Source organism: Triticum dicoccoides, chromosome 7A (genome assembly GCF_002162155.2).
Source record: "Triticum dicoccoides isolate Atlit2015 ecotype Zavitan chromosome 7A, WEW_v2.0, whole genome shotgun sequence".
Taxonomy (NCBI): Eukaryota; Viridiplantae; Streptophyta; class Magnoliopsida; order Poales; family Poaceae; genus Triticum; species Triticum dicoccoides.
In genome coordinates, this window is record NC_041392.1 from 2,844,143 (window position 1) to 2,856,611 (window position 12,469).

Sequence of the window (12,469 nt, forward strand, 5' to 3'; positions counted from 1 at the left end):
TTAAGTCTTTGTATTCAGGTGCTATACATAAATTGATAATCAATCTGGTGGAGCAGAAATTGGTGTCCTAGCTTTTGATTGCATAAAGGAAATGGTAAGACCCATGCATAGATCAGTTTGTGAAGTACGCTAGTGGGGGGAATATATTTTCTTGTATGGCGTATTGTGGTTAACTCATCAGCCTCGGCATTCTTGTAATTCACAACTGTATCTTGAGAAGAAAGTGTTTTCTCGATGTTATTACAATACACATATTCCACGTTGTGACTTAATACACTAACCTGTTCCAGTGTTTGTGTTAGTGCAAAGGAGCCTACAAGGTCTCACTACCGCTAATTGGGAGAATGAAGAGCTGAACGGCATGATCACCTGCATGTTATTGTTCTTGTGAACTGTTACATTCTTGATAACATATGTTTCTTATCTGCTTTTTGCAAATAAATGTAGACCTTACGAACATATGTTTCATATTTGCTTTTGCCAAGCGGCGACGTGTTTAATGGTGCCCGTAGAGGGACGGACAGGTGGCGTTCGCACGTGTGCACCAGATCGAGTAGGTTCCGCAGTAACCACGTATGTTCGATGGAGGGAGGCGGACGACTGGGTGCCGTTTGAATGTGGAGAGCAGAAGTGTGCATCTGGAAGCGACGTGGTCGGCGATCTCAGCCGGCGCGCCGCTTCAATGCTGGCTCGAGTTAAAGGCCGCGCCCGCTCTGGGCTGGCATGAATGTGGCGCGACGCTGTGGAGTGGTGCTGGCCGCTTCGGGTGGCAAAGGAGAAAGCGCGGAGAGGGTTTTGCCAGGGTCATGGTTGTCGGACGCATGCACGATAGTCTTCTGGACGACCCCAGTTTACTTACGGTGTACCCAGTTTACTTACGGTGTACGGGGAAAAAGGATCTCCGGACCAGACCGCAGATGAATACAGGGTTGCGTTGGATGACCAAAAATTAGGGCAGCAGACATGTCGAGGAGCAAACCAAATTAATGGGAGGAGATTTGGGGATAACTAGTGCTTTCTATCAGCGGACATCCTGTAACTTTGTGTTTTCACCTCTGACCGAAACAGTCCTTTCTACTGTAGGTATTTGGGGAGGAAACCCCAATCCCAAATTCACATGTATAATCCCCCGTTATATAGAACCAAACAAAGGATTGGGGAGTAAAATGCAACATCCTGTGCCTATGCCATCATCCGTAGTAGTCTGGCCCGTCCAGCACCATAGAATCCACCTTCAGCGCATCAGTAATTGACAGTGCAATGTCCAAAGGCTCCACAAGACAGACCAGCTGCCGAAGCAACAGAAGGTACGGCTACTTAAAAACACCAAACGTCATCCTGATACTCAAAGCACGCCTCATCTCTGTGCCCAGCAAGATTAACCCGGCCGAGGCACCAACCGCGCCGCTGTCAACTTCTTTGGCGAAACACACCAATGGCCACCAGCCACGACAATCTTGCACGCAGGCGCTGTTTCTTTAAACAAGTCCAGACGATAAGAAGTATGGCAATTGAAAAACAAAGCAAACTTATTCTTGAAGGCAACAACATTTATTGCTTCCCATATACTGTGCATGCTGTCAGATTTCTCCTTTCTGGCTATAAACACATTTTTGTCTCTAGCAGCTTCCATATCTATAATCACTTGCATATCATGAAAATGACCTCATGTGCATCGAGGAGAAACTTATCAGAAGTTCTTCAATGGCCTCCCCTTGTTAGCCCCTGTAACCTGCTCTGTACTCTGTGTTTTATCCTCTATCAAACCAACAGCTCTCCTGTTGGATTTTACAGAACTCTTCAAAAAAAGTGCCTGAAGAAACATCCAACACATTTTGAGTTGAAACTTGCTAAATATTCGTGTATTGCTACAGAAGTTGACTGCTCATGCATTGCGAGTGAAGGTTTTCCTAATGACATAAGTTGTCTAAACCACTTTTCTCATAGTAGTCACTAATTTTGTGCAAATATTTTTTTCTCAAAATAAGGATCAATCGACTCATCTAACCGTAAGATCTTGATGCATTCTCTACTATACATACAATGTATTTTTTTCTGAGGTAAAAATGTATGATAGTTGCATTAATCAATCTCTTGGCAACTTGAGAGGTAACCTCTGACTCAAGGGTGAGGGGGCGGCCAATAACTAGGACAATGATATAATCTTTTAACTATTATAAGAGTATATTAATGTTTGATAAATTATTGGCATCACTCTTTAAGTCTATATAGTATCAGTAAACCCTCGGTGGTGGTGGCTGGCTGGTTGCTGTTGAGCTCGCCAGTGACACCCTCATTTTTCCTTCTCCTCATTCTTTTGCCGTCCCGCTCCGTGTTGTTTCTCCTCCTCGTCCACAACTCCTCCTTCCGTTTGGATCGGGTGGAGCATCGATTGGATCCAACGGTAACACCATCCGTCTCGAGTCAATGGGAAGCCGACCCGCATCACGTGCCTCACTGCTAGCTGTAGTAAAACAATGCACCGCCCCTGCAGCTTTGCAAACAGGGACATAAGTTTAACAACTGGCAAAGCAGGTTGCCAGGCACGATAAGATGGTGCATGTGTTTCCTGATGCTTGCTTGCTTAACTAAACCCCAAACGCACAGTTCTCTAACGTTGCCAGTATCGATGCAAATGCATGCTGGAGCTAGCCCCCAGGGAAGGGCAGCCACTATCCTGTGTACTCTGCACACTGGCTGAGCATGCTGCAGCTCCACGCATGGATTTCATATTTTTCTCCCCTCCCACGGTTGCATCTGAGGCTTGGCATGCCACGCCAAGATCAAGGCGTGCTGGAACCTGGAACTACCCAGTACAAAATGCTGACACCTAAAAGGCCCACAAGGCAGCCCCTGTGATGTTTTGCTGGCTTCTAAATCTGAACACATTTTATTTTTACATCTGAGTTTTCGCTTGTGTCTGAATTGCAGGACTTAGTTGTAGGTTAATTATATCATAGTTCGGGTAAGTTATTTTTTGGCAATTTAAGAGGTAACCTCCGTGTACCAAGGGACAACCACCAACTCAGATATTTTTATTCTGTTGTAATTTGGAGTGCATTAAGTTTACATTATTTTCACCGCATTCTGTGGATCGCTTGTCACTCGACTTTGTCTTTAAGCAGTGTGCTTACTATCCATAGTTCCGAGCATATGTTTTGGCATTTATTTTTTCTGTTGAAGATTGTTCTGGCATCACTTCAACTCTGCATTGGCATGGTGCAGGTAAGCCCTAGGTGGTCACCAGTTGCCATTGTGCTTGCAGGCCACCCACTCATTTCTGTTATCCTCATACTTTCGTCTCTGTGCACCCCTTGTTGCAATCCTCCACCAATCCCCTTGGTTGGACGGCGTATGATTTTCATTTTGCAAATGCTGAAACTTGTGAAGATATAAATGTTTTGGTAGCCGTGTGGTGTGAAAGTAGTCTACTGAACGGTAGCATTGTCTGTTTCGAGTCAGTGCAAATGCAAAGTTGATCCTCATTCCTCGGTGTGTGCTAGACTTGCTTGCAAGTTGAAGTAAACTACGAATGCACTCCCAATTGCTGCATCAACGAGGCGGATAACCCGGAGACAAGGCGCTAGTGATGAATGAGTTAATTAGTGCGCATCTAATGTGTAACTTTTTTCAAATTGGGGCACGCAGTGCGCATCTCGACAGCCTGCCAAAATGCCAGGTTTAATTAATACACTACTTGGATCGACGAGGTCGAGAAATGGGAGCTAGGTTTTAAAACCTATAAACATGTGCGGTAGCAGTTGAGATGCAGTATCTTTGCAGGTAACCGTGTACTATGCAGAGGCATCTTGTGAACTTACATAGAGATTGTGGATGCTTGCAATGCTTTATTAATAGGTTAGTGAACCCTAAGCTGCATCTGATCCTTTATATTTTTCTCCCTTCCCAAGATTGCATCTAAGCTTTGGCTAATTTGTTGGCTGCTCGCGGCTTATTTCTGCGGTATGCAGTGCACAGTGCTTTCAGTTCATGCTTTGAGTACACACACCATTGTCCAGAGCAAGAAAGAAATGTATTATCTACAACTTCGCTGGCCAATTAATATTGTAAAGACAACTAGTGCAATTTAACCAAACGTGCCACATCAGACCACCTACCATCCAAAATTACGAGTAACCCTTCCACTTCCCTCCCGTGGGCGACAGGGAGGGTGCTCCCGCCGCTGCCGCCAGCACCCTCCTCTCCCTTCATCCTCCCTCGCAGTTGCCAGAAGATAGGGCTGGACACGAGCCGAGCCGAGCCGAGTTCAGCCCGAGCCCGGCTTTGGCTCGCCTAAAGCGAGCCGGGCTCGGCTCGGCTCGTTAGTTGAACGAGCCTGTTTCTAGAGGCTCGGCTCGTTTTGCCTCTGGCTCGGTCCAGCCCGAGCAGCTCGATCAATAAAGAGAGCTAACTGCATTCTCGACAGCAACAGTCTATCAACGACAAAGCAAACTGAATTTTCGACAACAACAGTCCATCAATACATCCGAGCAACAGAATTTTGAACAGCAACTACATTTCAAACCACTCTGTCGTCAACAGCATAGATCAACAGAGAGAAAAGGGAAGAGATTTGGGGATGGTGGAGGCCTGGAGGTGAAATCACGGAGCGACGAACGGCGGCATCCGGTGCAGCGGCGAAAGGGCACGTACCACGTCGGAGTCGACGGCGAGCCATCCAGCATCGGGTGCGGCGAGTAGGACGACGTCGAGTGGTGGCACTGGCAGGACAGCGGCGGCGCGGCAAGGCGCAAACCCTAAGCAGCGTCGGGTGCATTCGTTCGCCAGGGGAGGCACATATGAGTCGGGGTGCTCTGTAGTGGGCTTGGGCTGCTCATGTAGGCTGGCTGCTGTTGCTAGACAATGGGCTGAAAACTATCTAAAGAAACTTAACTGGGCTGCGAAACGAGCCACCGAGCTGGACCGAGCAAAAACCGGCTCGGCTCGGTCGTCGAACGGGCCGAAATATGCAGCTCGGCTCGGCCTATATTCTTGTCGGGCCGAGCTGAGTCGGGCCGAGCTGGAGCGAGTTTCGGGCCGAGCCGAAAAGCTCGCTCGAGCGCCCAGTCCTACCAGAAGATGCGGTTGGCTAAAGCCTGGCCAACATCGGTAGTGGCGGGGATATTCACCCTCTCACGCAGGGCCTCCACCAAGGGGCGGCACGGCTGGGCCGGCACACCGTGATGGCGAGGGTCGTGGTGGTGCAGCGGCGGATCCCGACAGCGGCAGCACTCGCAACCGGCGACGCACGACGTACTTCCAGGTAGTGAATCGTGCAGGCAAGGGGGTGGCGGCGAAGCGGGATCCGCCCCAATCCGGCGTCTGTCTTCAGCAGTCGACGCAGACGGTGGGTTGTGCGAGTCGGTGTCCTCCGTCGTGGCGGCATGGGTTGTGGGCTGTGCAGACCGTTGTCCTCCACCGTGGCGGCAATGGCGTTGGCAGGCAACGATGTGGTGGTAGTACTAGTGCTCTTATTGCATCGCGGCAATGAATCTACATGATCGGTCCTCCTCGATCTAGTCATCAAGATGTTCTGGAATTGCTGCCGAAGGGTTTAGGATCTAGTCCCATGGCAAGGATTTCTGGATGAGATAGAATCTGGTCATGCGCGTCTGTGTCAACTTACGCGGCTCCATGAGGGCGTGACACGAAGCTCTGTTGTTTGTTGGCACCATGGGACTTGTTGGTATCTCGATTTTCATGGCGTTGACAACAGTGGAGAAAGTCATGGTGGCTGAGATCGGAACATCAGTAAGATGGAGGGGGTCTTGAAGGAGATGGAGTTAGTCAGCTGTTTGATATCTTTCAGAAGGAACCGTGACAAGTGGGGAAGGCAACACTCAAGGATTTCATTTTTTGTCGTGCTCCTCGGGTGCCGGGTTGTGACTTTCAAGGTGAAAACCTAAGGTCTGACATTCATTGGCTGTGTCTGGCAATTGCCTTGCTGAAAGTATTGATTTGACAACTCGGACTTTCTCCAGGGTGGAAATCTAAAATCTTGGATCGAGCGACGGCGGCGCTTGTGCGCTGTTTCTTTTTTTTTTTGAAAAAGAAATAAAATAGGTACTGTAAAAAAAACTAGTGCAATTTAAAATATTTTGCTGGCAGATTTGTACATATGTTGTCACGTGATAGGTTCGAATCGTGGAGTACTAAAATGGTAGCCTCCTGGCCGGTATAGCAAAGCTTATCCCTTAGCTTAACCTCATAGAGTCATGGCTGTTGTCGTGTGTTTTCGTCCTCACCAGCGGGTCGATACTCCATGATGTGACCTTGCAACCAACCACAGAGAGAAAGATAGATAGATAGATAGATAGATAGAGAGAGAGAGAGATGGAAGCTGTGGCGATGGCCGTGGCCACCGCTTTCGTGGACTGCATGGTGCCGAGGCTCTTCAAGTTTTTGGAGGAGAATAGTGAGCTTCGGAAGAACCTGCAGAGTGACATCAACTACATCAAGTATGAGTTTGAGATGATTTCTGCCACCATCAAGGATGAGCAAAAGAATTGCCATGATGGTGGCGAAGAGGTGCATACTGTGTGGATCAATATGGTGCGTGACTTGGCGCACGCCATCGAGGACTGCCTCGATAGATTCACGCACCGCGTGGCGATGGCTGAAACGGGTGCTGGGTGGCTCCGTCGGGCTGTGCACCGGGTGAAGACGGTGAAGGCCCGTAATGAGTTTGCTGTTGCCATCCGGAAGCTCAAGAAGATATCAGAGGATGCTTCCCAGCTGAAAGGGACCTACAGTAGCAGCACCACCTCTTCACCAGGGCGGTCGCTGCTGTCACCTGAGCACACAGAGATGGCGGTGATGACTGACGACGAAGACGAGCATTCAGCAGCATCGTCCGGCCCTGCGCCCGTTGGTATGGACGGTCCCCACAGTGAGCTTCTGGATCTGATCCAGCAGCAGCAGCAGCTCAAGGTGATCACCATTGTTGGGTTCCACGGTATGGGCAAGACTCTCCTCGCCAATCATGTGTACAAGGCAATTGAGAGCCAATATGAAGCTCTGGCTTGGGTCCCTCCAGCAAAACTAGGGGGAACAGCTAGTGAGGTTCTCAAGGAGATACTCCAACAACTTGGTCAGTGTACCGATGGCCCTCTCACCAAGCTTCAGGCAAGAATCAAAGATTGCATTGGGACCAAGAGGTAATTCGTCTATCAATCGATCTGCCAAACTCGGCCTTAAATATATTTTTCTCTAATTAATCTGTCAAGTTTAATTTGATATGTGGATTCTTCATTCTAACTAGCAAGATGACCTACACATTTGTGTGATAGATTCTTTTTTGCACTTTATTCTAGTTACTAGATTTCTTCTCTAGTTATTTTTCCCATGATCAATTGTTATTTCGTTTAACCTGCTTCAACATATTATCATCCATATATAACTTACAAGAAAAAAATTCCAGTCCCCTCCCCCGCGAGCGAGCCCGGGAGCCTGAGCTCTGCCACCAGTGCTAGATCCCCCCCTTCGGCCTCTCCTCCTCCTTGCCACCGCCGAGGGCGTCCGCCGGCCCAAGCCCGTGCGACACTGGCGGCGGCGGGGTATCGCCCTTCGTCCCCTATTTGAGATCCTAGCGGCGCGGGGGACGTTGCTCATGGGAGCGTGGGGTCCGGCGGGGCTTCCGGTGGCAGAGGCGTGGGGATCCAGCGCCTAGGTGGCTGGGAGGCGTCCTGCAGAGGTGGCTAGATCTCAGCCCGATCTAGATCCCGTCGAGCACCTGCTGGCATGGGTGGCTGGTGGTGTTCAATGCATTGCGCAAGTCTAGTGGCGGCAGCCACCTCCAGTGAATCTCAGACTTGGCGTTGGGCGCCGTGCTTGGCCATGCGGGCGGTGAGCCGGCGGTGAGCGTGAATCTCAGACTTGGGCGGCCCCGTTTGCCCATGGTTCCAATCTGAAGATGGCGACCTCCGCGTTCTTTGGCCTCCCACGTCGACCCAGATGCCGGCGACCAATCTTGTGGCCAGTGTGGTTGTTAGTCGGGGTGGGATTTGGATGGGCGAGACCCTTGACCAGCGGCGTAGACCATGATGCCGGCGGCACTTCAACACCGTTCTACATCTTGGAGTCAGCATCGAGTTCTTGCCCATGCCTTCCTCTTCCTGTTCGGGTGAAATCCCAAAATCCCACAGATTGGGTGGTGACGGCGCCAAAAGGCGTCGTTCTCTTCGTGAAGCGCCGCCTTGGGCTGGTGGAGTGGTGGTCACGGCTATTATGTGTCGGTTTGCCGGAGTTCTTCAGTGAAGTTCCTGCTCGGTGGCTTGCGGTGGTCTTCGTGGTTGTGGCTAGAGGCAGAGGCGATGATGGGAGTGGCTTTGCCAGACAAGGTTACCGTGTCACCGTCCTCTCCGCAGTAAAATGTTGTTCCAGTCCATACGAGCTCGGGGTGAGTTCTTCTGCTTGTCGACAGTCTGGTGTCCTATGATCCAGGACGACAGGGCAGGGGCCGTCTTTGAAGGCAGAGACGGATGGCCGGACAACGGTGGCCTATTGGGAGTTGACGTCGCATGGTCTTCCTCCAGCGGCGGGCTGCTCCATTATCGTCATCGCATCGATGGCATAACCTGGAGTAGACGGAATGCCGGGGTCCTCGATGTCCTAGCATGTTTTAGGTGCAGTCGGGGCCTAGTGGTTGTTCGGTAGCATCTTGTGTCCTTCTGCCGACTATCTTTGTTTCTTTGTTTTTGTTGTATCAGTGGTTGTATTGCTCGGCTGTTGCTTTATAATATAAAGCGGGAAACCCTTTATCATCATATAATTTAAAAATTATATTGAAGTAAATATATACATCTCAAGAAAAAAGTATTAGACTTTGGTCTAAAACTTTGGATACATTAAATTATTGTCAAAGACACACCAATATGTGGTACTTCAAGACTATTCAGTGGCACTTAATCCATTGTCCATTGTATAAAAGTCATGTAAAATCATACTTACTCATACTATCATTTTGCTTCTTCACTTAAACGCGCGCACATCCATTGTTTTTATTTCTCACAAATGTTATTCTGAAAAGAAATCACCAAGATATAAATGTAAATATGTTCTATGGGAATTTAAATGTCAGTGGCTTAGATATAAATCTTGTATTCTTTTTCTCCATGTTTCTCCTCTGGTAGTGAGATGCATATTATCTCTGGAGTTAAGCCGCTTCTATGCATTTTAGTTGTCTTTGCATTTTCTGCCATTCACTTTTGTCCTGTTCTGTTTTTTTTCATTCATTCAGTTCTCTATTCATCTACTGATGTAATCCTTGTCTAATTAGCTTGTTATGTTTAATTTGGTACATAGGTTCTTCATTGTAATTGATGACTTGCGGAAAGCAGGATATTGGAACCATATAAAAGTGGCCTTTGCAGGGTTAAGCGGCAGATTTCTGGTGACAACGGCCATTCAGCGCATAGCAAATATCTGCAGCAGCTCAGTTGTTCATGATCATGTGTACATAATGACAACTCTTGCCGACCAACACTCAAGAATTTTGTTCTTAAAGGAAGCTTTCCAAGACGACGATCCACCACCGGATGCGGAGGAGCTCGGCTCTGCAGCGCTCAAGAAATGTGATGGTCTTCCCCTTGCTCTTGTTACCACTGCTAGGTTCTTTCAAAGCATGGGTAATCCAACACCCATGAAATGGGAAAAGTTATGCGCCGACCTGGGTACACATCTGGAGAACGATGAGCTATTTGCAAGAATGAGGCGTGTGCTTGTGCAAAGCTACACCAGCCTTGATAGCCAGGTTGACAGGACATTCTTGTTATATTTGAGTACCTACCCAAGTGGTCGTCCTGTCAGGAAATCAACCCTAATAAGGAAGTGGTTAGCCGAGGGGTTTTCACCAGGAAACATTACAAGCAGTGCCCTTGACGCCGCTACTAGCTGTTTCGATAAGCTAGTTGACCGGAGTATCATCCAACATATTGATGCTAGTGGTAACAGCACAGAGGTGAAGACATGCCATACGCATGGCATGATGCTGGAGTTTGTCATCCGCAAGTCCATGTCTGACAATTTTGTTACCTTGTTGTGTGATCAACCATCTGCTCCACCCCTGCCCAGTAAAATCCGTCGGCTGTCTCTTCATCATGCAAGGCCCACAGGAGTGAATGATTTGTCTCTTGTCCGGTCATTGACTGTCTCCGGCCAGACACACCCATCAATCTTGGACTTCCGCAATTATGAACTGATGCGAGTTTTGGATCTAGGAGAGTATGATCATCACTTGGGTGATAGTGATCTCAAGTTGGTATGCAGCTATCTGTTGCTGCTGAGGTACCTAAGCCTCGGAGCCGCTGTTACGGTGCTGCCAAAAAATATCAAGAAGCTTCAGTTATTGGAGACACTGGATGTAAGAAGGACGAAGATAGAGATTCTTCCAACACAAGTCTTGGAGTTGCCATGTTTACTTCATCTGTTTGGAAAGTTCAAGCTGAAACAAGATGTGGGAGACCGCAGAATGAGTAAGCTACAGGCTTGGTTGTCAGCCAATAGTAAACTGGAAACAGTAGCAGGATTTGTTGTGGACAGCAACAAGAGCCAAGGATTTGCACAGCTCATGGACCATATCAAGCATTTGACAAAGGTGAAAATATGCTATGAGTCTCACGCCGATGCTAGCAGCACAAGTACTCTCTCGAAGGCCATCAAGGGGTTCATTGAGGGAGGCACCAATTTGACAACACATGCACTCTCACTCAATCTCAGTGGCGAGCAGTCTCAAGACTTGCTGAATTTCTCCGTGGAAACTGGCAAATCCCATTATCTTAGGTCACTCAAGCTACAAGGGGACAACATATTCAGCCTGCCTCCATTTGTTACCATGCTGGTTGGTCTTAATAAGCTGTGCCTTTCATTCCCTCATCAGCTGAGAAGTGACATTATTGCTGCCCTGAGCGGAATGCGCAGCCTGAAGCAGCTGAAGCTGACTGCGACTCAACTGGACAAGCACATCATCGGAAAAGGTGCATTCAAAATCCTGCAACACCTATGGATCACGGTGGAAGTGATGGCTGAGCTGGACATCGAAGACGGAGCTCTGCCGTGCCTCAAGTCGCTCCGGCTGCTATGTAAAAATCTAGATGGCTTTTCCGGCACATCGGCGATCGAATACTTTAAGCACCTCAAGGAGATAGCTCTTCATCGTGAAGTGGGTGATGCCACTAAACATGAATGGAAAGAAGCAGCAAGGAAACACCCAAGATGTCCCAAGATCTTGTTTGTCTAGACAGCACATCAACATCAAGGTAATGAATTGTGTCATACTCCCTCCGTTCGCAAATATTTGTCTTTCTACATATTTCAATGAGTGACTACATTCGGAGCAAAATGAGTGAATCTACACTCTAAAATAAGTCTACATACATCCGTATGTTGTGTCCATTTGAAATGCCTAGAAAGACAAATATTTGAGAACAGAGGGAGTACTTGCCTTGCATTGAGCTTCCTCCTCACCTCTCCACAGGTCACATCCTGGTAATGACACTTTTTTTCTATTGTGCAGGCAGTACATGCTACGACTTGCTAATGGCAGAACATTCATGCTAATAATTGGTTGATGACCATGGAAAGGTGTGTCTCATCAACATGATCAAGTGCCTCGAACAAGTCACTCCTCTTTGCTATCGTGTCAATTTAGTGGCTTCCCCGCCTTTCCTACTTATATGTTGTGTCACCTCCAGGATTTATTTGTAGCAGATCGAAGTTAATGGCATGTTAAGCCGAGCAAACAATTTTTTTTAAGAACGACGGTGACTTCCTGCTGTAATAAATAAGTTTACTCCTTTTGATGTTGGATATGTATTTGGTTATTTCGGTCCCAGCCAACTTAGTTGGCTTCTATTATTTCTCACAAATTTAGGACTAGAATAGAATGTGCTACTTGTTAACTATAAATTCTTGAATTTTGATTTACTTGGTATGAGTATCAGTTTACATCAATGAAAAAAATAGCACACTATAGCGCCGCTAATAGTAATCAACCTCTTTCAAAAAAACAATAGTAATCGACCAGTACAACTTCAAGTTTGCATGCATTGAAATAATGAAACTAACCTTGGGAGCCTGCCGCATGTCCGTTTCTGTGTCCCAGGGTGGTTGGCCACACTCTGGGTGCGCCACTAATGACTGTGAATATTGATTTCAAATGTGCATGCTTCCTGGACTTAAATGGCAGCAATTTACACCATGGAAAGAAATTCCTACAGGTCCGGCTAAATAAAAAAAAAGTACTAGCAGTTGCCTCTATGCATCCCTGCTGGCGGTAGGGAGTGGGAGCATATGTTTGACCAGCCTTGACCTGCTATCGTTGCTGTGGACGATATCCTGCTCTAATATTCCTTCAAATAAATAGACCTTGGATGTTGCCAAGAAAACTTTGTAACTCAAGGTTCATTTCTTGTGGAGCAGAGCATCTTAACTGAGGTTAATGTTACCATAAGAGGCTGTGAAGGTACCAGAA

At 47.7% G+C, this 12,469-nt stretch overlaps 1 protein-coding gene across 1 annotated transcript; it reads left to right on the forward strand.

Moving 5' to 3' along the window:
- The first annotated feature begins 6,254 nt into the window (after positions 1 to 6,254).
- LOC119328330 (disease resistance protein RGA4-like) lies at positions 6,255 to 11,764 on the forward strand. Its single transcript, XM_037601327.1, has 3 exons — positions 6,255 to 7,157; positions 9,304 to 11,255; positions 11,513 to 11,764. The coding sequence occupies exons 1-2, from the start codon at positions 6,334 to 6,336 to the stop codon at positions 11,234 to 11,236; spliced, it is 2,757 nt and encodes a 918-aa protein (XP_037457224.1). The 5' UTR covers positions 6,255 to 6,333; the 3' UTR covers positions 11,237 to 11,255; positions 11,513 to 11,764.
- Positions 11,765 to 12,469: the final 705 nt, after the last annotated feature.

What these genes read in the sequence shown, in the direction of transcription:
- LOC119328330 (XM_037601327.1), top strand. Translation starts at nt 6,334, where the DNA reads ATGGAAGCTGTGGCGATGGCCGTGGCCACCGCTTTCGTGGACTGCATG. An exon ending in GATTGCATTGGGACCAAGAG is followed by an intron (nt 7,158 to 9,303) that starts GTAATTCGTCTA and finishes TTTGGTACATAG; the next exon opens with GTTCTTCATTGTAATTGATG.